This window comes from Pseudorca crassidens, chromosome 10 (genome assembly GCF_039906515.1).
Source record: "Pseudorca crassidens isolate mPseCra1 chromosome 10, mPseCra1.hap1, whole genome shotgun sequence".
Classification (NCBI taxonomy): domain Eukaryota; kingdom Metazoa; phylum Chordata; class Mammalia; order Artiodactyla; family Delphinidae; genus Pseudorca; species Pseudorca crassidens.
This window is the reverse complement of record NC_090305.1, coordinates 2,275,399-2,299,099: the sequence shown is the minus strand read 5'-3', so window position 1 is coordinate 2,299,099 and position 23,701 is coordinate 2,275,399. Positions and strand designations below refer to the sequence as shown.

General features: G+C 53.5%; 1 protein-coding gene across 14 annotated transcripts in view; it reads left to right on the top strand.

The window, feature by feature from the left end:
- The first annotated feature begins 6,186 nt into the window (after positions 1-6,186).
- Positions 6,187-23,701, top strand: part of SLC22A23 (solute carrier family 22 member 23) — a 144,203-nt gene continuing 126,688 nt past the window's right edge. For 3 of the 14 annotated variants that reach the window (XR_010946593.1, XM_067751864.1, XM_067751863.1), the window contains exon 1: positions 6,187-7,359. Coding sequence is in view for 6 of the 14 variants with exons in the window: in XM_067751864.1 (XP_067607965.1) it covers positions 6,724-7,359 (636 nt within the window). In the remaining 8 variants the exon portion in view is untranslated. The remainder of the gene's footprint in view (positions 7,360-23,701) is intronic. The other 11 variants (XR_010946589.1, XR_010946586.1, XM_067751860.1 and 8 more) reach the window with 7 other exon arrangements.

The window sequence follows — 23,701 nt, the reverse complement described above, 5'->3', positions numbered from 1 at the left end:
GCTCACCCACCTGGAAGCTCTCTGAACCCCACACTAGTGGGATTTTACCTACAGAGGCTTCCTCACGTGGGCACGATGGGTCATTAACTCCACTTCCGGCCCCTTTTCCCTCTCTAGAGAAACACGGAGGGTGGCTGGACATTCCAAGCTTCTCATCATGGCTCGGTGTTTCTGGAGACCCAGAGTCACCTCATTAGAACAAAAGACACTCCTATTACCCAGGAAATTACCAGGGTTTCAGGACCTCTGTGTCAGGAACGGGGGTCAAAGACCAAATATTAGAACAAGAGATGCTCCTCGTGTTCTCATCACTTAGGAAATTACAAGGGTTTTCGGAGTCCTGTGTCAGGAACCAGGGGCAGAGACCCATAGATATATTTCTTATTATTTCACAAAGAGTATCGTCAAATTTTATTCTATAAATACCATAATTAAATCATAAGATGGAAATGCCATGAGGTCCCTAAACCTTCACAAACGTGTAATTCTCCCTGCACCTTGGTGCCTCCCTTCCTGCTGTTCCCTCTTCTCTTTCTGGCAAAATCCTATCTATCAGCCCACTCTTCATCCATTCCAAAAGTATTTACTGAGCGCCAGGCCCTGTGACAGGCAGGGGGCCTCCTGAGGCGTATAAATCAGGGCTCTGTCCTTTAGGGACGTCCACCAGAAAATGGAGTTTTACTTGAATGCCCTTAGATTTATATTCCCAGCATTTTCTGGTTGATGGAGACACTCTTGTCAGAGGCCATGAACCTGGAGGCTACGGCCGCTCTATTCTGTTCGCTAAAAGCGGCTGCTTATTCCACACACATGAATTTTGCAGCCTCCCTGAAGGCTCTATGTTAACTTTAAAGAAATGGAATCTTTGAGGAGGTTAACAAGGCCGCAGGAAAAAGCACTGAAAAATTAAAGGAAAACTTGGATATAAGTGCATTTCTGGGTCAATGATCAAAACTTGGTAGAAGATGGAAATGTAAACTAGAATGAAACAGGAGAATTTGAGCAGTTAGTCGTCATGACCCCCAGACTGGGCTCAAGGCTCACCCTCCACGCCGCCGGCCTTTCAGACAGACCGGAGACTGGACTGCAGCAGGCAGGTTTAGTGCTGTTGGCGTCTTTAACATTTTGGAGTAGTTTAAAAAACCACTTACTAAAACAAGCTTTTTATTAAAATTTACTTTTCTTTGTTTTTTTGTTTTTCTTCTGCTCCCCCATCGACTTTGAGTTCCAAACCATGAAATCTTTACTTGATTAAAAATATCATCACAAATTGTAAATCAACTCTACGTCAATAAAATTTTTAAAAATATATCGCAAAGATGGAACCTATTCAGAGGGAAATTACTGATTTAGAGCTTAAAATGAAATCGTGTTTGGAAAGAGTGTTAAATCACCTTTTTTAAAAAACTAAAAATTTTATTTTAGAATATTTTTAGGCTTATAGGAAAAGATTGCAAGGATAGTACAGAGAGGTTCCACATACCCTACGCCTAATGTCCCCGTTATTAACGTCTTACATTAGTCTGGTATGTTTGTCACAACGAGTGAGCCAATACTGATACGTTTTTATTCATTAAAGTCTATAGTTCACTTGGATTTTCTTAGTGTTGACAGGTGCCCTTTTCCTCTTCCAGGACCCCGCCCCACTTGATCCCCGCGTCTCCCTGGGCCCCTCTGGGCTGTGGCGGTCTCTCCCACTTGCCTTGCTTTTGATGAGCTGGGCAGTTTTCAGTTCTGGCCAGGTATTTTGTAGAACTTCTCAGCTGGGATTCGCCTGGTGTTCGCCCCCTGGTTAGAGTGGGGCCCTGGGTTTGGGGGAGGAAGACCCCAGAGGCAAGGGCCCTCCTCATCACACCAGGTCAAGGCTACATGCTCTCAGGATGACTTGGCCCTGTCGATGTCGTCCTCTCTGGAAGGAAACACTGTAGGCAGCCCGCACTTCATGGGTGTTGAATTAATGCTCCACCTTCTCAAGGGTCATGTACCTACACACAGTATCTACAGTTCTTCCACGGGGGAGATCTTTCGCTTCTTCCCCATTTCTTTCGTTCTTTATTCAATCATTTGTTTATATCAGTATGGATCTGGGGATAGTTCTTCCATACTTTGGGTTATTAACCAACACGACTTTATTTTGTTGCTCAAATCAGGAGCTTATCCATTTGACACAGCCACACGGTTGTCATGTTAATTTCTCCTGTACAGCGAAGTGACGCTTACACACACACACACGCACATACATATTCTTTTTCGTATTCTTTTCCATTATGGTTATCACAGGATATTGACTATAGTTCCCTGTGCTCTACAGTAGGACCTTGTTTACTCATCCTGTGTATAATAGTTTGCCTCTGCTGCTCCCAAACTCCCATTCCTTCCCTCCCCATCCCCTCCCCCTTGGCCACCACAAGTCTGTTCTCTACAACTGTGAGTCTGTTTTTGCTTCATAGATATGTTGACTTGTATCGTATTTTAGATTCTACATATAAATGATATCACAATGAACATTCTTAACCACGATAAGGCAAACGTGACATCTGTGATTTTTAGCAAACAAAAGCCAACCTCCAATTCTAGATCAATTTGTTATACTGACTGTTTTTAAACTCAGTAAGAGTTCAAAATTAAATTTTAACCAAGCTTTTAATTCGGCCCTATCAATCACATTTACAATTGAATAGCTTTTTGCATAGAACTCTTATCTTCACTTTGTTAATTCTTTTCACTTGGTCTTTTGATCAGGAAGAATGAATTGGCTTGTACTCCACGAGTAAGTAGTCCTTCTCAAGATATTACCTGTAGTTCTTTTTTTTTTTTTGGATAGATTTTGTGACATTTTTATTACTTCTTCAACAGAACAAAAATAGCTTTTGAATTTTCATTCATGATAGGTCTTGTAAATGTCAAATTCCTTGTTAGTCAAAGGTAACATTCCAAAAGTCAAAGGATGATGTAAATAATGTTCAAGTGTACACGAGTAGAGTTTGAAGTAATTTCATATCACGTTCTCCCATCCTCCAAAAATCAAGATAACCTACTTTTCAAATAGCTAACTGAAAGGAAGAAATCAAACTGCAGTAAAAAATAAAAGGACGTCATATTTTTAAATATATCTATCCATATTTCAAGTATAAAGAAGAAACATGAGCATACAGGTAAAAAAACCAATGTGAAATCCATTTGCTATGATTGCTTTGTACATTTTAAGTTAATTAACCATGACACCAATTCCTTGAAACTAACTCTTACAGAATTATGGAGGATTTAAAATTAGATCTCTGTCAACTTTAGAAGTAAGCTAAATATCTTTTTTCCTCCTGCTATCTCCAAGGAAATAAAATTGTTCAAGTGCATCGGTGATTTGGTTGTATCTTTTATTTCTTCTTGTTACTTTCTCAGTTTTAAGAAAATTACAAACAGACAGATTATTTAACGTGCTTTCAAAGGAAGAGAAATAGAGATCAGTGAGTTCGGGATACTGACATAAATTTAGGGTCACAGTCTCAGATGTTCTCCGGGGCCAGACAAGTGACGTGTACTCACATCCCTGTGTGCCCAGCAGAAACAAGGCGAGCTGGAGAACTCCTGTCCTTCCATTGCCCTCCAAGGAAACACGGCATGACAAGGGCCAGGGCTTCTGCGATGTACTTAAAAAAAGTTCAATCTCCCGATTTTCAAATGTTGGCAGTTATTTTTCTGGAAGCATCGTGTGTAGTCTGTGAGCTGCTTTTGGCCTACAAACCGTCCATCTGCAGACTGATAACTGCCCACAAGAACTTCACATTGGGAGCTAACCCACCAACCGCAATAACTTCCACTAAGGCATAGAATTGTCAAGAGCATTTGAATTCTCCTGCTGCCTGATCTGAGCACTATATTTGAGAGACTAAACAAACATGAAAAGGTTGCTTGGTGACTTAAGAAGCAAAGTAAACAGAGATGGAGGATCCCAACAGATTATATGACTCGGTGATAGTAACTGGATATACTCATTTATTCAGCAAATACATATTGCCTTGCGTGTGTCAGGCACCAGAAATACAGCCGAGTACAGGAACAGTCTAGAGGGAGGAGGCAGCAGATAAATAAGTAAACAAGAAAACTAGCACTTGGTGAAAACTACAGTGCAGGAAAGTAGACTAGGGTAATGTGATAGCAGGTGCCTGAGTGGCTGCCGTATAGGAGCCCGTGAACCCGGCAGCCATCAGAGTTTCCAGTTCTTCCTCTTTGCTCTTTTGGTTCTAGGTCCCTCCGTGAGGTCACTTTTTGTGGTATGTCTTAATAAATTATAGACCAGCTTAATTGCTACCTTTTCATCTTCCTGACTAGATTTGGGGGGCATATTGATCCAAGAGGGATTTAGGGAAACCCCTAATCTAATCAGCAATTTAATTACAATGCCTGGGTCAGTGCTGCAGCTGACTAATCCCAAACATCTTATGTGGCTTCTTTTTAGCTTGAGTTTTAAAGGGAACCATTTCGAGTGTGTCCCCAAATCTTCGGAATGTACCATTTGAGGATTTTTATCACCTTTTTGAGACAAGAACTAGTAACAGCTTGGCAATGAAACTCCCCCCCCCCACCGCCCCAGCGCTAGGGCTTCTCCCACCTAAAAATGCATATTGACAAATATCTTTTAAAACTCTTTCCTATGATTTTCTCGCTGGTTTTTTTGCTTGCTTTGTTGAGGTTTTGTTGGTGTTGTTCCCCCTGCCTTCTGAAACGGAGAAATCCTGGAGTGCAAAGTCAGAAGATCTGGTTCCAAGCCAGAAGTTTGGCTCTGCTGCGGGCAACGCCCTAACCCTACAGCTTCATCTTGCAGACCCACTTCTTGGGGGGCCCATGAGGACTGAGTGAGAGTGTGTATCAGAAAGTCAACCCTGCAAAGTTCAATCTTTACTGAAATACTGAACACTAACAAGTGCTTAGTGTTAAAATACGTGCAGGTTTTGGGACCCATCTCTCGGAGGTTTGGTGTTTCCTTTGCCCCTGCGTATCTAATCTCCCCTTTTCAGCCACACCAGAGTCCACGACCCCCCCCCCCCGCCCCCAAGGCCCGGTGCGCTAGAAGGCGTTTAAAGAAATCTCTCTCTGGTGTGCAAGTATTTTAAATTGTAAGTACGTGTTGCCCGTAACAAAAAAGAACTGCAGGTTAAAAATGTAAGCAAATAATGGAAATGCAGGAGTATGTTCAGTATATGCAGCTTAGAGTGTATTCTTTTGGAAAGCAAAAGCATTTCTCCCACTCCCCCCCCCCCCAAACAAGGCTGGAAATGGATTGCTCTATCAGAGACACCCATTAATAAACTTCTCAGAACGTCAAGGGTCCTATCACTGGGCACGCCTGGTGAAGGGGCCCGCCGGCCCGGGCGCAGTAGGAAACACGCGAACGCGGCCGGTTGCCGAAGGGCGGTGTTGTTCTCACGGCGCTGCCCAACGCGGTCTGCGCGGGACTGCGGGAGAGGAGGGGGGTCCGGCCTCCGCGTGTGCGCCTGTGCTCTCCGCCGGAGACCGGAATGCATCTTGGGGAGGGGGTTGGGGACACCAGCACCGTTCACGGCCATGTACATATAACTCGGTGTTGGCAATATATCCTTCCGGCCTCGTGCTTACATAGCATTCCTTTAGGAGTGGGACGAGAAATGGCGATTTGGGAGTGGGTGCTGCGGGCGGTCGCGGGTGACCCGACGCTGCGGGTCACACACGACCTGAAATTGGCAAATGCGCCCCCTCGACTCGAAAATCAACCGTGTCAGCACCTCGAAACAGCGCAAGAGGGTTGCTCCCGAACACTGGCGACCCTTGGCCTCGGGACCTGGCGTGGGGTGCGGGCAGCTGGTGGCGGGCACTTGGGAAGAACAGAGGTCACCGAGAGCCGGCACCGCGGGAGCCGAGCCTGAGGACCACCCGGTCACCCGCTCAGCGCGCGCCGCCCCCTCCGGGCCGCCAGCCTCACGAGCCCGCAGTCGTGGCACCTCCTCCTCTCCCTGCCGGGGGCGGAGCGGAGCCTGGCGGGGATCCTCGCGCCCTGCGGCCGGGCATCCCGTGTCCCCGCCCCTCCCCGGCTGCTGCGGCGGTGGCGGCGGCGGCGCCGCGGTGGGCCGGAGGGGGCGCTCGCGCGCAGGAGCCGGCGCAGCAGGTGCCGCGTTACCTCCACCGCGCGGGGGGAGAGGGGGCGGGCCGGGACGCGGGAGGCGGAGGGAGGCCGCGGAGCCGAGCCGGGGAGCGCGGCCGGCGCGGCAGGCTGGCATCGAGCTCGCGGCTTCCGGGAGGCGCTGGGGTCGGATAAATACATCCCGGGCGCGCGGGGAGCGCGGAGCCGCCCGCGCCGTGCTCCGCAGGGCTCCCGCCGGCCGACACAGGCACAGGCACAGGCGCGGCGCCGCTCCTCCTCCTCCTCACGCGTCGGGCGCGGAGCCGCGGAGAGCGGCGGGCTCGGCCGCCGGCGCCCGGGCCTCTGAGCCGATGAGCGGCGGCGGCTGAGGGCCGCGGCCTCTGCCCGCCCTCCGCCCGGCGCCCGCCGGGGCCGCAGCCCGGGCGCGGGTGGCCGGCCATGGGGGCGCAGTGACGCGCGCGGCAGCCGAGCGTCCCTGCGAGCGGCGGGCCCTCCTCGGCGGCGGCGGCGGCGGCGGCGGCGGCGCCGGGCCCGCGCGCTCTGCCCGGGGCCCCGCGGGAGCCTCCGCTGCGCTCTATGCGCCTCTGCGCGCGCCGCGAACCCGGGCCATGGCGATAGACCGGCGGCGCGAGGCGGCGGGCGGCGTCCCTGGGCGGCTGCCGCCCGCGGCCGAGGAGAACGGCGCCCTGCCGCCCGGGGACGCGGCGGCCTCGGCGCCCCTCGGGGGACGCGCGGGCCCGGGCGGCGGCGGCGGCGACATCCAGCCGCTGCCCGCCCCGCACGCCGCCGGCGGCCCGCACCCGAGCCTCCTGTTGCTGGACTACGACGGGTCGGTGCTGCCCTTCCTCGGGGGCCTGGGCGGCGGCTACCAGAAGACCCTTGTGCTGCTCACCTGGATCCCGGCGCTCTTCATCGGCTTCAGCCAGTTCTCGGACTCCTTCCTCTTGGACCAACCCAACTTCTGGTGCCGCGAGGACGGCAAGGGCGCCGAGCCGGCGGGGGTCACGGCCACGGCCCGGGGGGGCGGCGGCGACCTGGCCAACTGGACCAGCCCCCCGACCACCCCCTTCTCCACCGCCGCCTGGGGGACGGCGGGCCCCCTCGGCAACGGCAGCGGCGCGGAAGGGGGCGACGCGCCGCCCCTGCCGTCCCCTCCGGACAAGGGGGACAACGCCTCCAACTGCGACTGCCACGCGTGGGACTACGGCCTCCGCACAGGCCTGGTACAAAACGTGGTCAGCAAGGTAAGGGCCGCGACCGCCCCGGCCCCGCGTCCCGCTCCCGAGCGTTGTGCCCTCCGCGGTCCTCGCGCCCTTCCCCGCGCCCTCGTGCAGACCCGGGTCCCCGCAGTGGTGCGAGCCCGCGTGTCCTCGCACCTCACGTGGGCTTGCTGTCCTTCCATCCCCCAAACAGATGTGTTTGCCCGGGTGTGAAGCCGGGCTCCGGCAGCTCTCTGCGGTGGCCCTGCCTACCTACGCCAAGGGGCACCTTAGCCTTCCGAGTTGGCACCCAAACTCCTGTCCCAAAGCACACACGGAAGGGGCGCCCCTCCCTCTGCAAAGGCTGGAGCTTCCCTCCCCCACCCTCGAGCTGTCGCTTCATTCAGGCAGGGGTGGCCCGCGGAGGGCAAGGCCTGATGGGTCACCAGCTGGCCCTGGAGGACGCCCCTCTCAAGGTCTGCCCGCTGGAGCCCGGCCCCAGGCTCTGCCCTTTGCCGGGCCAGCTGTCCCCAAGTCTCCCACAAAGAAACAGCCTCGGCCAGAATAGTTCCTATTCCCAGGTGTTCTTCTGGGCACACGTCAGCCATCCAGCGCTGGCTTTGGAAACAGACTAAAGCTGACTAAAGAGCTCAAACTGTAGCCAGAGAAGCAAACAGCTTTCGAAGATTCCCTTTCTCCAGCTCAGTCCTCCCCAGAGGTCGGCGTATTTCACGTTGGACTTCGCCACCCCAGTGTTCCCTCAGGTGTCTTCTCGGGACTGTAGCAAACACCATTGGAGTATAGGAAGGCTGCTAAGAATTTGTGGCGTTTCGGGACCACCCCTGCTGTCACACAGCAGCCCTTTTGTCCAGGCGTTGAGGTCAGATCCTGGCCAGCTTTACCTGGACATCTGACTTGCTCCAGCCCAGGGGGGCCCTCTAGCAGAGGTGCTGCATCCTGGGAAATGGAGTCGGAGTGTTTGCCAGAGATATGTGGCCGTCATAGAGATGGAGAAGGGGCAGTACTAGAAAATCGATGCCGAAGACAGCTACAGTTTTCTGGATTTCTTAACATACAAGAGAGATTGTATGCCAGTGTGTCAAACAACTTGTGTTATTGTGCCCCTTCTGTGTTTTAAATAACTAATTTGCCTTTCAAAGTAAATGTAGACCTTTCTCCCACTTCTGGAGCTGTTCTGGGCAGAGTTTGAAACGCTTTGTTTAAATGCAAGACTGAAATTTGACAGTTTATAATCATCTATGTGCATGTATCTCCCCCTCGCCCCAAACGTGTGTTAGTGAACAGTTGTGCCGCATGGATGTGTAAGATGAAACCCTTACATCATCATAACCCTTGTCTTCAGCTCGTACCAGCCTGGCGAGAAATGAGCTGTCCTCCGGGAACTGTCTGGCTTAGCTGTTAGTGGGGAGATCCTTCTAGCGTGGTTCACCTTGATCCCGCCGGTCAGCCTGTCCTTTGCCAAGGCGTTTCTGTGACTGTTTCCCATCCATGGAGGTCAATATCTGGCTGTCATTCACCAGCACGGAAAACTTAAGAACAGTGACTATTTTAATACTGTTTGTATGTCTGTGAAAGTAAGGATTTGCAACTTGTCAAATACTTTGACCCTCTTTCTGAAGTACAGGAGGAATGATGTGGATCGAAGCAGATGTGTGTAGAGGGTGCTCTGTTCCGGGGTCACAGGGGAGGCCAACTTGGAAGTCAGCCTCCAAGGAGGTGGGTCAGAGTATCATTGTCTCAGTGGTGGGGACCCTGCCGTGGATGGTGGGAGTAGAAAACTAGAGAACAGTTCTTGAAAGCAGGCGATGGAGGCGCCTTGGAGAGCCGGACAGGTATTCCAAGTGAGCACTCGAGGGGTCAAAAACGGCACGAGGGTGTGCAGCATGGTTTGGGGTGCGTCAGTTATGTACAGCTGACAAGGCAGTCCGGGAGGTGAACACTTGGGGGCAATAGGTAGAGACGCATTTTCCTGTAAGATAAAGACTAAAAAGGACATATTGATTTTCACGCTCAAATAAGATCTAAATAAAGGACCGTTCTGTTCCATAAGCAATGCTTTCAAGAGCTTTTTAAGCACATTTTGGCTCGTACTGAGGCCGGCTTTCTCCTCTGATGGCGGTGTCCGCTGGATCCTGTATCAGATGTACAGACGTGGAAGGCATATTGTGATGGGTGCTGATTCCAGAGGTCAGGTGCCTGTCAGCTTGGCTTGCAAGTGGAAGCAGAAGTGGCAGGCTTCTCCTTCTGTCAGTGGATGAAAATTCAGGGTCTGAGAAGTTGCCTTTTATACCATCTTCCCCCACTGAGCGCCGCGATCTTCCCACTCACAAAAGCCCCGTGCGATGTCTTTATCATCAGACTTCCTTCAGCAGGTGTGTGCCTCCCTGCGATAGAGGGCCAGTTCTCTCCTCAGGTATTAGATGGGGAGGGGGTACAGAAGAACCACCAGGCACATATTACATTATATTAAATATATGTTTTAGATATATATCATTAATATCTATATCATATATTGTATAGTCTAGTATACAGGCTATAATAGCGTTTACACACGTGAAACTGTCAAGGCAGATAGAGTCCCAGGTTGTTACAGTTAAAAGGGGTCTTGGAACTGACAAGAGTCTCTCCCCTCCTGGGTGGCATCCCCGGCGTGGCTGTGCCTTGCACAGAACCCCGTTAGCTGGTTAGTCTTCCTTGCAGAGAGTTGTGCTTTTTGGTGGACATAACTCGGGTCATCTCATGCCTGTTTGTGCAGCTCTCTCCTCCGAATGATTCTTTTTCCTTCATATAATATGTGCTCAGATACCTGAGGATACCCAAGGACTGGTTTCTTCCCTGGCTAAGAAATCTCCAGCTCCTTCAGTCCTTCCATACGGGACAGAATTCACCATTCTGCTGGGTCCACGTGGCATATGTATCTCTTAAGCATGGCACCCAGAACACAATAGGCACGGCCTGCGTGTCCTGATCAGAAGAGAAGACACTGGACACTTCACTAATGAAGCTTACAGTCGATCATTAAGGCTTTCAGTAGACGTGTCATCCGTCTACCTCGGGGCCTCGATGGGATCCCGTTATGTCAGGGCTTTCTCAGCCTGTGCTCGTGTGACGTGGGGCACCATGTAGGTTCCATCTTGCTAGTTTGGGGTTATTAGATCTCTCCTGTTAGGATCTTTTTCGTTTCTATTTTTTGCCTTGGTCCCTGGTATTTGTTAACCAGAATTTGCAATGCCTTCGGAATAGTAATAATGATGATGATGATGATGATGATGGTGCCGGTGCCACCACCTTTCTTTTGTGCTGCCCTATCAAGTCTTCAAAACATTTTCACCTGTTATTTCCTTTGATTAAGAATGTTGAGCCGTCCAAGGCAGTCTTAACACTGAGTGTTGTCTTGGATTTTAAGTCAGTTCACCAGCCTTGAGTGGACCAGAAAGTTGGTCCTCAACTTCCAAATGCCGTTCATTGCTCTGTGTTTTATCCCCAGCCGCGTAGAAAGATTGTCAGTGCTTAACGTAACTCTGCTGACTTTAAAATACTCCTCCCAGTGATTTGCATGGTTTATCTTATCCTGCAGTGTTCAGAGTGAACCCTTGTTGGTTTCTAGTGCTCTCCACTTCCTTGAATAACCCCTAGAATTTTGCCTACCATAAATGTTAGCAACACTCTCTTTCTGTACGTGACATTTAAGATGTTTATCTCCAGTCTTCTAATATTTTTTCTGTTCGCCAAGAATTCTCACAGGTTGCTGGCCTTTATCCTGTAAGTAACCTGAGAGTTGTTTAAATACCCCAGGAAGTAATTTGAATTCTTTTTCTGGGGCTCAAGATTAGAAGTTATTTAAAGTGACTCAGTACGATTTAATTACGGTGAAAAATAATTACAATGTCATCACAATAGGAATATCTTTAGAAATAACTCACCGGTAGGTCATCCTAGTGTGATTTTATTTCGTGTGTCTACTATATACAACACAACAGTGAACATCTTTGTGAGTGACTGTGTTTAGAAACTTACTGAAATAGACAATGCATCACATGGGACCAAAAGCAAACAGTAAAAGTAACATTTCTCCCCATCTCTGCCTCCAGTTTCCCTCTTTGGAAGCAGCCATGGTTACCAGTTCCTTATGTATCCTTCCAGAAATATTCCAAGTATATTTTCATTTATATATTTTTTCTCTCACAAGCTGTTCGTATACACTGTTTCAGACCTTTTGTTCACCTGTGTTGGGGATGGGTGCGTATCAGTACAGGGAGCCCCTCACTCTTTTCTGTGTAATAATTTAACAAGTCACCTTCCAAGGGGGCATTTCGGTTGTTTCCAGTCTTTGTTATTACATAATATATAATGAAACTCCCCCACACATGAAACTTTTAGAAGTGGAGGGTCAAACTGGGCTGCATTTTAATTCTGACAGATGTTGTCAAAGTGCTCTCCATAGAGATCTTATTGCCCTTTCACACTTCCATCCATAAGGTGTGAGGCCCCACTCCCACACCCTCCCTGACCCAGGGGGTTGTCATACTTTTAAATGTCTCCTCGTTTGACATGTGAGAAATTGTTGTTGTCATTTGCATTCTCTTTTTAGGAGGGAGGTTAAATATCTCTGAAATCTTTTGAGCCATTCGTGTTTCCTTTTCTTTGGACTGTCTCTTCGCATCCTTTGCCTTCTTGGGTGTATTTTGGGGGGGGCGTTATTTTCTTACTGATTTATAGGAGGACTTTATGCATGAAGTAAATGAAGCATTTTGGATGTTTTGTAAATGGTTTTCCCTGGTTTGTTGTTTGTCTTGTGATTTTGTTTATGGTATTTTTGTCACGCAGAAACTTCTGGTTTGGATAGAGTCAAGTGAATCTTTTACGGTTTCTGGGTTTTGTGGTAGATTTAGGACTTCTATAATCCTGGAATATTAGGGAAAAAACACATTTTCTTCGAATATTTTTAGGATCTCAGTACCTTTTTGATTTGGTGTTGTAGGTGTCAGATTTGCTTCTATTGAGGCATTAGGATGAATTGCTAGGAAGGGAAATAAATGTTAGGTCAGTGGGTATAACAGCATTTCTCACAGGCTTCAACTTGCTCATGACGAGCTCCTAAGCACAGAATCTGGTGTGGTCCTCACTGATGGAGACGCCGGAAGTTGCACAGTTGCTAAGCAGCTCTTCCATCTTTTGGGGGACAGTGTTCATCCCCAGGTCTCACCTTTCCTTCACCTTCTTGCTCTGGACCAGCTGCAAAACCTCTTGTCTTTAGCATTGTTTTGCAAGTCTCAGTTCATTCTGGCCTTCAGTCCCAGGCAGGATCGAGTCAAAAGTTGATGTCATTTAAAAACACGTTGGGCACCAAATGTCAGTCCCGGTGCGGGAGCCGGCTGGGCCACACATTCAGGACGCGGGGCTGGCGGCTGGGAGCCGGCCACGGCCACGGTGAGAGCGTTTACACCGTGGAAATCTGCAAACACTGCACACCTGGGTCTGTTTTTCTTCCGAGAAACAGTTGTTAGGCAATCATCACGCCACTGAGTGTGGCCCTGGGCCACTCCTCTGTTTTTTCCTAACCTCTCCTTCCCTCCCTCCTCCCTTTCTCAGATGTGAGTGCGGATTCTGGGCCGGGCCTCGTGCTTCGTGTTGGGAATGCAGTGCTAGGCGGAAATAGCACAGCACCCACCGAGCTGATAGACTAACAAGCGAGGTGCACCTTAACTAATCATCATCACTTTTTAATTACAAACTGAGTTAAGTGAGTGGAAAGGATGGGAAATGAGAGAGAACAGAGAGCCTGGCCCAGACAGACTGGCCTCAGTGATGAGACTGACGCCTGAGGAGAGAGGCAGAGGAGGGGGTGGGTGTGTGTGCCTTTCCCTCCGAGAGGGAGTGGCATCTGCAGGGCCTTGTGGCCTGCAGGAGCCTGGGGCTGAAGGGTGCAGGGTGGCTGGGAGCACGGGGATGGGGTGACTCATAGCCATGAGACGCTGAACTCAGCCAGCCGAGGGATGGGTAGGGAACAGGGGCGCCCAGGGAGAGAGCCTGTGGGGTGAGGAGAGGGCTGGCGCTGACCCTGCTTGGGGCCACAGACGGGCAGAGGGGAAGCCAGGCCCGCTTCTGCTGGAAGGAGGCCGCTGGCCCGAGGCAGGGGCCTGCGGAGGAGCCGTGGAGAAGCCCACTGGCCGGCAGGTTCGGACCAGGCCTTGGGCAAGTGGGTCTGACCCTGTTCCCGGGCTGTTGATTGGAGAAGCACCGGCCCTGGAGGGTTCTAGCATCTTCTCTTGCCCTCTGGCTCAAAAGGGGAGGGTGCTAATTAAATTTCCACCGGGCCGAAGGACCCTGAGATGGGAAGCCATCGGCTAGAACCGACTTCATTCAGCGAGCTTCACCTGTGCCCAGCACCCAGTGTAGGTAAAAGTGCCCTGGGCACAGCGAGCTGTGGTGTTATCTTCGAGTCCAAAGTTCAGTTCAGGGAGGAGAACGAGGCTGGGGGTCATTGACGTGTCCAGAGCCGTAGCTGTAGGGTTAGAATGGCTCACCTGCTCACCCTGCAGGGTGTTCTTGCCTCCGCCCCAGGGGCCCCGCCCGGGGGGGGGGGGGGGCTGCCCTTTCTCTTCATCTTTACTGGCCAATCAGAGACGGGCCTGCTCCTGCCTGAGGAGGGGCGTGGCTGTGTGCTGTTACCTGCGGCTTCCGCGGTGGGCTGTGCAGACCTCTCTGGCAGTTTCCCTAATCTTTGCTCCCTCTGCCTCTGAGCCCACTTCCTGGAACCCTTTTCTCCGTCCTTCTACTTGCTGGTCCCTGTTCATCCTTCGGGTCCGCACGCAGTGCCCCCAGCACTGGCTGTGCGTCTGTCCCCGCTCTACCCACCGAATCCTCAGCAGAAGTGTCTGAGCGCACCTGCGCTGGTGTCACGAGAAGAGTGGAGCTCTCTAGCTTGCCAGGTGTGGTTATGACCCGTTCACCTGCAGGCGCCTCGCGGGTAACGTGGGCTCAGGGCTCCCTCCCCTCCCCTCCAGGAGACACTTGGAAATCTCAGATTCCTCTCCTCCTCTTCTGTGGGGTAAGGACCGGCTGAACGAGTCAGGTCAGAAATGCTTAGATGAGGAGGACCTGATAAGCCACATCTGGAAGGGTGGTTAATTCCATGCCATTCGGAGGTGTCTTTCGCCTTCGCCCAGAAACTGATGACGTGGGAAGCCGGGTGTGCCCTTCAGACGGGATGCCCCAATGCAGGTGGCCTGAGGGGTCCCGCCAAGGTGGACCTCCAGGGGGTTTGTCTGAAAGACCCTTGAAGGGGTTGGCTGGTTTTCAGAGTTCTCATGTGAAAACAGAGCAGGCCTCTGGCTGCAGGGCTCAGGGATCTGAAAAGGAAAGAGGCTTCCTGGCCGGCGGGGGCCCCAGGATGAGGTGGGGTGCTCTGTCATTTGCGCCTCCACCTCCACCGAGGTCGTGGGCCAGACATCTGAGTCCGTGCCCTTCGATGGAGGACCGTCTACCAAGTTAGAAGTCTGGGTTAGCGGTGCTGGGGGGAAGCGGATGGGAGAGAAAGTGGAATTGTAAAGCGGGGCTGAGGGTAACCCGAGCCTTGACCGCAGGCATCAGGGAGCTGCCTTCAGGGCAGGTGCAAACGGGGGAAGGGCCAGGCTCTGTAGAGAGGCCCCTGCCCACCTGGAGTGTTGTCCCTGCTGGGTCTGTAGGAGGCATTGACCCTGACCTTCGTGGTCCACAGACTTGGCTCTGCGGTCTCTGCTTCTCTCAGCGTTTACCCAGCGCTGGTCATTACATACAGGCTGACCCCCCCGGGAGACAAGTGGCCTAGAGCTTCACAAGCCTGCCTTTCTGGGGAAGGGGGCAGGGTTATGGGCTGATTTAGGTGGATTTCCCCTACAACAAGTCGTTGCTGAAATAGAACACCGCCCACGGGCTCTCAGGTCGTCACTTGCACCGTATGACATGCCATCAAACCCTCTCTTCTCAGGACTCGTTTGGTTGCAAGTAATGAAAACAAATTCCAAATTACATTAATTCACAAAAATAGAAAAGAAATTGACTGGAAAGATGCAGGGATGGCTCAGGAAACCTAGGCTGGGATCTGAGACCAGAAAGTGGGACAGGGGTTGTTTCAGAGCCCTTGTGGAACCCACATCAGTTTCTCCTGAGATCAGCTTCCCTCCCGCCTCCGGACTGGCTTTTGCTCACCTGGTCCCTGGTCAGGTGGAGGCCAGCACCCCTCTGTCCAACACCAGATTCCTGGGCGCAATTCCGATGTCCAGCTGGGGCAGGACAGGCGGGTTTCAGAGTACAGGGTGCAGTTACCCAGGGCGGGGGGACCCCTGCAGACCATGGGGTGGGGGGCAGCAGTAGCTGTTTTTCACTGGGGGGTGGAAGAGACTAGAGATGGATCTTTTGGGCAGTTAATGGAGGATAAATGAATATTGATGATTTAACCCTTAAGTGCTTTAGACAAAGGACTCTTTTTCTTCTCAGAGACTCAGGATGAAACTCACCCGGCCCCTTAAGCTTCGTGTGGAATTGGCAGGAACACCCCTCCTGAGGCTTCTTTTCTGGAAATAGGTATAGATGCCCTCAGCTATTAGCTCCGGATCAGAGGGGGCTTGGAGCGAGCGAGCCCCGGGGCAGACGCTGAAACACGCAGCAGAGCGTTGCCTCACCCCCGCCCCACTCGGGGCGGGTCTCCTGGGCTCTCCAAACCTTTCTTCTAGTCAGGACCAGCCATGAAACTTGGGGGGCCCCAGTGCAAGATGAAGATGCCGGGCCCCTTGTTCGTAAACGATTCCCAAGACCAAGACGGCAGCCGCAGAGCATTGAGCCACATGCGGCCCTTCTGAGCCGGGCCCTGCTCCTGGGGACCGCCCCCCGCTGCCTGTCACTGTTCACAGAGCCGGTGTCACCACCGCAAAGCTCATCAAGTGTCCCCCATGCCTTTCTGCGTCTTCTTCCCCATTTCACGTCCTTCTGCTTCTCCACTCCTTTGCTGCGTCTTTTTCTCGGTTCCTTGCGGTGAAAGTATAACTCACTTTTGCAGGGCCTGTTTTGCAGAGGCACAGCCCTAACCGGTTTAGTTCTGGGTGTATAGTTAGCTTAGGGCCTGCAGTGGCACCAGGGAGCCAGGAGGCTCCTTACATTGGAAACCCTGCTCCAGAAATGAGACAGTTTTCTTATCTGAGCAGTGAACCCATAGCTGAGTCACAGGAGCCTGTGGGAAGGAATGTCAAGTCCTAAGAATGCGGGTTAAGTGTTTATCAGCCTTTTTTTTTTTTAAAGTGGGGAAGAGGGTCAGTCTTTGTATTACTTAATCCTGCTAGCATGACAGTCACACTTTATTTCTTAGCATCATTTAAAGAATAAAGCTTCCCTGGTGGTGCAGTGGTGAGGAATCCGCCTGCCATTGCAGGGGACACGGGTTCGAGCCCTGGTCTGGGAAGATCCCACGTGCCACAGAGCAACTAAGCCCGTGCGCCACAACTACTGAGCCCTTGTGCCACAACTACTGAGCCTGTGCTCTAGAGCCCACGAGCCACAACTGCTGAGCCCACGCGCCACAACTACTGAAGCCCAGGCACCTAGAGCCCATGCTCCACAACAAGAGAAGCCACTGCAATGAGAAGCCTGCGCACCACAACCAAGAGTAGCCCCCGCTCGCCGCAACTAGAGAGAGCCCGCGCGCGGCAATGAAGACCCAATGCGGCCAAAACTAAAAATTAAAAAGAATAAAGAATAAGTGCAGAGGAGACAGTGGGCTGTAAACCAGCCACCAGCCTCCCAGGGGTCATGTTAAATTAAGGATGTTAGACGCTCAGCCCCACAATCTGCACTATAGACTGTTTCCTCCCAGATTAGATTAAAAGCTGCTTTTTCTGTGTGTTTAAAAGATGCTTTACAAAGTGGGCACCCTTGGTTGCTTCATCCTGAGGAACTCCACTGTTCCCAAGTGGGTATACACGAGCATTTGCAGCAAACACAAAGTTTCTGTCCAACTTAAAAAAATTTCTGTGTAACTGTGGTAAAGTATACATAACGTAAAACTGACCATTTTAACCATCTGTAAGTGCACAGCTCAGCGGCATTAAGTACGTTCTCAGTGTTGTGCAACCATCACCTCCATCCTTTCCAGAACTTTTTCATCTTCCCAGACTGAACCTCCGTCCCCATTGAACACTAGCTCCCCTTCTCCCCCACCCCGGCCCCGGCCCCCACCGTCTAGTTTCTGTCTCTGTGAGCTTGACTACTTTCAACCCCTCCTATAAGGGAAACCACTTTTCGTCCTTTTGTGACCGGCATAGTTCACTGAGCATCATGTCCTCAAGGTTCATCCACGCTGTAGCCCGTGTCAGGATTTCCTTCCTTTTTAAGACTGAACAGTAATATTCCATTGTGTTTATACCACTTTTGTTTGTCCATCATCCGTCAGTGGACACTTGGGTGGCTCCCTCCTTGAGGTGCTTGTGACAGTGCTGCTGTGAACACAGCTGCTGCCCTACGTTTTGAAGACAGTTACGTACAGCCCCTCCCCACCGCCTGTGTTGAGCCTGCCCCTGCTTCTGCTCTCGCGACATCTGCTCCGTGGCAGGCCTTGCTCCGCCCTGGGTAGTGACCCAGGTGGACAGAAGCTCGTCTGTGCCCAGAGAAGGAGCTCCTGGTACAGCCGAGACCAGTGTCAGCTGGAGGGTTCTGGGCGTGGTGTGAGGCGGGAGCTGAGGCATGGGGCACAGAGGTGAACACACCTGGGGAGGTCTGTGCTCACCGTCGGGGGGGGCAGGGGAGCAGCGCTCACGCCCAGCTGTCCACGCCGTGTCCTCAGGGTCCCCCAGCCCTTCCATCCATCCTCCGCCCTTGAAAACCATGGCCGTGGCCCTTCCCAGGGCTTCTGACCGAGGGCCTGTCCCTCTCGACGTGTCTGCCCTTGGAGGTGCCAGTGCTGCCTGGTCCCCGCCGCACCCGGGCCTCGGGGTCTCGGTGCCACAGCCGAGTCAGGCTGGTGATACGAGATCCGCAGACGGCTTCAGGGACGTCAGGCGACCTGTCTGTGGCCTTAGCGGTGACCGTTCAGTCCTCAGCCCTCTCAGGACGGGTGCGCCGCCTGGATTTCCCGTCTGTCTCCTAGCTGCTCTCCTCCTGGTCTCCTGCGAGAGTCCTTTTCGTCGCTCACCCGTTAAGGTCGTTCCCGGGTGTCTTAGCTCCTTATGGGCCGAGAAACAAGCCCCACAGGCGGGGCGGCCAAGGGAACTCACATTTAGTCCCTCGCGGTCTGGGGGCTGAGGTCCGAGATCAGGGTGGCAGCGGGGCTGCTTCCTCCGAGGCCCTCCCCTGGGCTTGTAGACACCGCCTGTTCCCTGTGTCCTCACACGGCCGTCCCTCTGTGTCTGTGTCCTCATCCCCCCCTTACAAGGACAGCCCTGTTCAATCAGGGTCCACCTCAGTGCCCTCATTTTGAGTGAATTACCCCTGTAAGGGCCCATCTCCAATTAGTCCCATCTGAGGTGCTGGGGGTCAGAACTTCAACACAGGAGAGTCTTTTTGGGGTGGTGGTGAGGGGACACAGTTCAGCCCGTAACAGCTGAGTTCCAGCACACAGCCTGAGGAGGGCGGCCCCAGAGCTCTGCCTGTGCCTCGTATCTCCCCAAGGCCCCAGGCCTGCGTGTTCCATCGCCAGCAGGACTGGCCGTGTCCTCTGGTCTCTGATCTCCTCCACCCCCCTTGCCTCAGATCCCAGTGCTTTTGTCCTTAGTCGTAGCCGACTGGCTCTTCTGACTCCTCTGCTCAGTCTTCGCTGTGCTCCCTGGCCTTCAGGGCGGAGTTGGGCCTGGTTGGCGGGTTTTCACGGCCGCCGCCTGCCTCTCCTGCCACTGTCCCCACCGCCCAGCGCCGGGACCCTGTGCTCTGGCCCCGACCCTTCCTCAGGCAGCCTCAGCCTTTGCACACGGTGTCCTCCAGCCTGGAGTCCGCCTGCTGGTCACCCCGCGCCTTCTCCAGGCCTTTCCCTGTGCCTCCGCTCCAGGCCCAGCTACGCGCCCTGGGTGCCTGGCCCTGGTAGGTGCTCGCCGCGGTGAAGGTGGCTGGGGGCTGTGGCCCTGCCGGTGTGGGGTGTCAGCCGAGTTGATTCTAGGACGGCAAGAATAGAAAGGGGAGGACAGAATCACAGGTCAACTCAGGCCTGAAGTCCAGGTTCAAGGAGCTGCTGAGGACCATGAAGGGTGATGTGATGTATCTCAAGTCGCAGCTCATCAAACTGGAATTCAGCCTGGGCTCCGGAGCGCGTTATGTCTTTTCTTTGCGGTACGCGGGCCTCTCACCGCTGCGGCCTCTCCCGCTGCGGAGCACAGGCTCCGGACGCGCAGGCTCAGCGGCCACGGCTCACGGGCCCAGCCGCTCCGCGGCACGTGGGATCTTCCCGGACCGGGGCACGAACCCGCGTCCCCTGCATCGGCAGGCGGACTCCCAACCACTGCGCCACCAGGGAAGCCCCACGTTATGTCTTTAAGCCAGTGTTTTTCAGAACTTTTAGTCACAGAGTCTTTTCTTCTAATGGAAGCTGTGGATCGACAGAATTGGTCTTTCTGGACCTAGGACCGGGGCCAGAGGTGGTGTCTGGAAAACCTAGACTCGCTTGGGGAACTTTGGGAAATACCTGCAGGACCCAGGCACCCGCTGTTTAAAAAAGTTCTAGGACATCCCCACGTGGTGCGGCTCTTCCCCAGCGGACACGTGGCCGTGTCTGGAAACACTGTGGTGGTTACGCAGAGGCGGGGTGCTGCTGACATCTGGTGAGCAGGGACCAGGGATGCTGCTGTACGTGGTACGATGCAGGGGACCGCCACCCCCAGCAGCGAAGGGTGATCCAGCCCCAAGTGTCCGGAGCGCCAGGTCTGAGACGTCCTGGTCTCAGCTAGTGTGGACGTGCGTTGTGTTTCCTGGCCCCACCCAACAGATGGCCAGGGCTCAGCCCATCTGAGACCGAGGCTCCCCTGTAAGCCAGGCAGGAGCTGCAGAGTTGCCAGGAGTGACCCCTCAGCTGGGCGCCCTGCCCCGTGGAAGAAGGGTCTGCGGAGCGCATGCGTGCTGTCAGCCGAGCCTCAGCCCGCCCGCGGCCAGGCTACCGGGGCAGGCACGTTATGAAGCACCAACCCGTGAGTTCTACCTGCAGATGGATGTGCTGACGACCCTGTCACTTGTTCAATAGGCCCTTTGAACCTCTGCCTAGAATAATGGTTCATTACTTGAAAGGGAAACATTTATTTGCAAGTAAAAGGTATTTATTTTCTAAATGGCTCTAATTCGGACTAGCCTTTTCCATAATTCCCATTAAGGTGGTTTGATAGTGTTTTCAGGGGCAGGCAACGAGAGCTGCCCTGTGGGACACCGACACCGAGCGCTCAGGGCCGGAACGGAGCACGTTTTCGGTATCAGAGTAACTGAGCAGGGCGACCCCCCTCAGTGCAGGCGGTGAACCTGCAGTGGTCCTAGCGTGACATCCCCCATGACACGTGTCCCTCCGAAAGTCAGCCTGTTGGGGGGTGGTCACTGCAGCTGCTGGCCTGGGGCCTGTCCACTCACCGGAGCCGACCCCGGGCCCCATCTGCCCGTCTTCCCCAACCAGCGAGATCTTTCCCTCCTTAGACGCTCACAGCGCCGTCTGTCTGTCCCCCTCGCTCTCCTCCTTCTAAGGGGTCTGTGCTCGGCGTCCTTGGTGTCCCTAGGAAAGAACCATCCAAGGCTGTGAGCGGGGAGACCTCACCGAGTGTTCTGGGGCCGGGGAGTGTCTTAGCTGGCTCTCAGAAGTAACGTTCAAATGGGAAATAAAGATGCCTTGACCAGTGGTCACCCAGTGAGAAGTAGAGAAAAGTGAGAAGGTGACGCGTCTCGTTGGGGCCTGTGCACAGTTTGGAAGCTTCTGGAGCTGTCGCATGGTGGGCCTGTGATCAAACCTTCTAGGTTCCAGGGTAGGGTTTTGTGTTATTTCATTGTAAAAGGAGATTTATTTTTAATCTTTCTTTCTGGGACGTCCCAGAAGCAGCTGCTTTTCAAAAATGGATATCATCAAGGTTATGAGAGTATTTGGGGGTTTTTTTTGGTTTTTGTGTGTCTGCTGATAACAGGTTTGAATTGAATTGAATTGTGGTTTAAGTATAAGCAGTGGTTCCTCTCCTTAGTTTCTCACCTGCCATCTTGCTTTTCCCCACTTGTAACTCTAGTCCTCTTTTGACTAGAGTTTTGACTAGGGTCTCAGACACGTGACTGAAGGGAGGGTGGCGAAAAAAGAAAAACTAGAGCCTTGGTTGTGGGTCTCGCTCCAGCAGCAGTTTGGGGGAAACTGAGATGACCTGAGCAGGCAGGGGTGACCAGAATTTAAAGGCTCAGTTTATGACACCGAGAGTAGGTTTTTCTGTCTCCAAAAGGCAATTTCCCCCGTCGAGGGGGAGGCCATGATCCACAGTCTGATGGAATCTGTGCGTAGAGCAGAGGTGGTGGCCTCATCTCATCTGGTTCCCATTCACGTGGGGAGGAGACCACAGGAGGAAAGTCCAGAGGGTATGTCATTCAGATGTTTGCTGGGCCGCTCTGTTTGCAGAGTGCCATGTTGAGAGCTTGTGAGGCATGCCCTGAGGATCGGGTGGTCCCGGGAGACCGGGGAGAAGGAGGGCAGCTGGGCAGGGGGGGAGCCTGAGCAGGGGGTGGCAGTGGGGAGGGGTGGAGTGTGTGTGTCGGGGGTCAGTCCTGGGTGGCAGGAAGTGGGAAGGAGCTCTTGTTTAAACCAGGAGGAGATAAGGCACAGAGCTGTGACGGTTTGAAACCTTGGACATCAGTAGGGATGCTGTCCGCTGCAGACAGCAGAAGACCTCAGATCACACTGAGTTCTGAAATACGCAGGGAAACTTAAGACATTTCCGGAAGTCAGGGATGGGCCGGGCCCCAGTCCACAGTCTTTTCTGCGTCTCTTCCTGGCCTTCGTCAGTGGTGGTTCATCCTGACGCTGTGTAGTGAGAGGCTAATACTACTTGGGCCGCCGTAACAGCACCACAGACTGGCTGAAACAGCAGGATTTGTTCGTCACGGTCTGGAGGCTGCAGGTCCAAGGTCAAGGTGTTGGCAGGGCTGGTTCTCCCGAGGCCTCTCTCGGCTTGTAGATGCCGCCTCCTGCCTGTGTCCTCACAGGGTCATCTCTCTGTGTGTCTGTGTCCTGATCTCCTCCTCTTCTAAAGACACCAGTCGTGTTGGGTTGTGTCCCACGCTAACGACCCGTTTTAACTTAATCACCTCTCGGAAGCCTTGCGTCCAAATGCAGCCACATCTGAGGTGCCGGAGGTCAGGGCTTCAACAGATGGCTTTGGAGGGGACACGATCCAGCCCGTGGCCAAGCGCTGAGGTCCTCGTGTTGGCAAGGCGAACGCACCCTGACGGTGGCTCTCTGAGGCTCCAGCCCCCTCCTGGCCTGGGAAAGAGGGAAGGACAGCGTCTCCTTGCAGCCTGGAGCGTGGGTCCTTCTCTCTCACCTGCATCCCTCAGGTCGCATACCTGCCTGGGACCAACAGCACCCACCGGGGGTGCCCTGTGCGCACCAGGGACGCCCCTTCCCCGAGTCACGTGGGGCGGGCACGTAGACAAAACTGGGTTCAAGAGGAGTGGGATCGGGGAGAAGAGGGGCTGTGTGCAGAGGACCCCGGACTGTCTCTGGCAGGTGAGCAGAGGGTGGGAGGTTTGTGAGCCAGGTCGTGGCAACATGTCCCAGCCGTGGGCTGGCCACTCTGGCGGGCCACTCACTTCTCCCTCCTGTTATCGGCATCTGATAGGTGAGGGACCCAAGGCTTAGAGGCCAAGGGGCTTGGCCAGGGACGCGGCGTTCCTAATCGACGAAGCTGGCATCCCAAACACGTCAGTCCCGCTCCACCACCTGTGCTCCCTCCATAACACCAGCCCCCCTCCGCTCCCCCCCCCCATTTCCAGAAGACAGACCGTGTGCCGGCGGAGAGGAGGTCCGGGGCCACCAGCGTCTGTGCTGTGGGTGATGGTGCCCGGCCACATGGGGTGGGCAAGGGGCAGACCAGACTCACTCGCGTATCAGGTGACAGGAGGGGGCGGGCACGGAGCCTCAGAAAGTCCAGGGCGGCAGCAGGCTTGGCTCCCCGCGGGGGCCCTGAGGGAGGGTCCGTCCAGGCCTCTGGAGCGGCCTCGGTCCCTGGTGTCCTGGGCTGGGATGCACCCGTCCAGTCCTGCATCTCCACCTGGCCTCCCCATGTGTCTTCACGTCATCATCCCTCTACCTGTGTCTCTGCTTCGACGTTTGCCCGTTTTCTAAGGACACCAGTCATGCTGGATGCGGACCCACCCTGATGACGTCATTTAGCTTCCTCTGCTC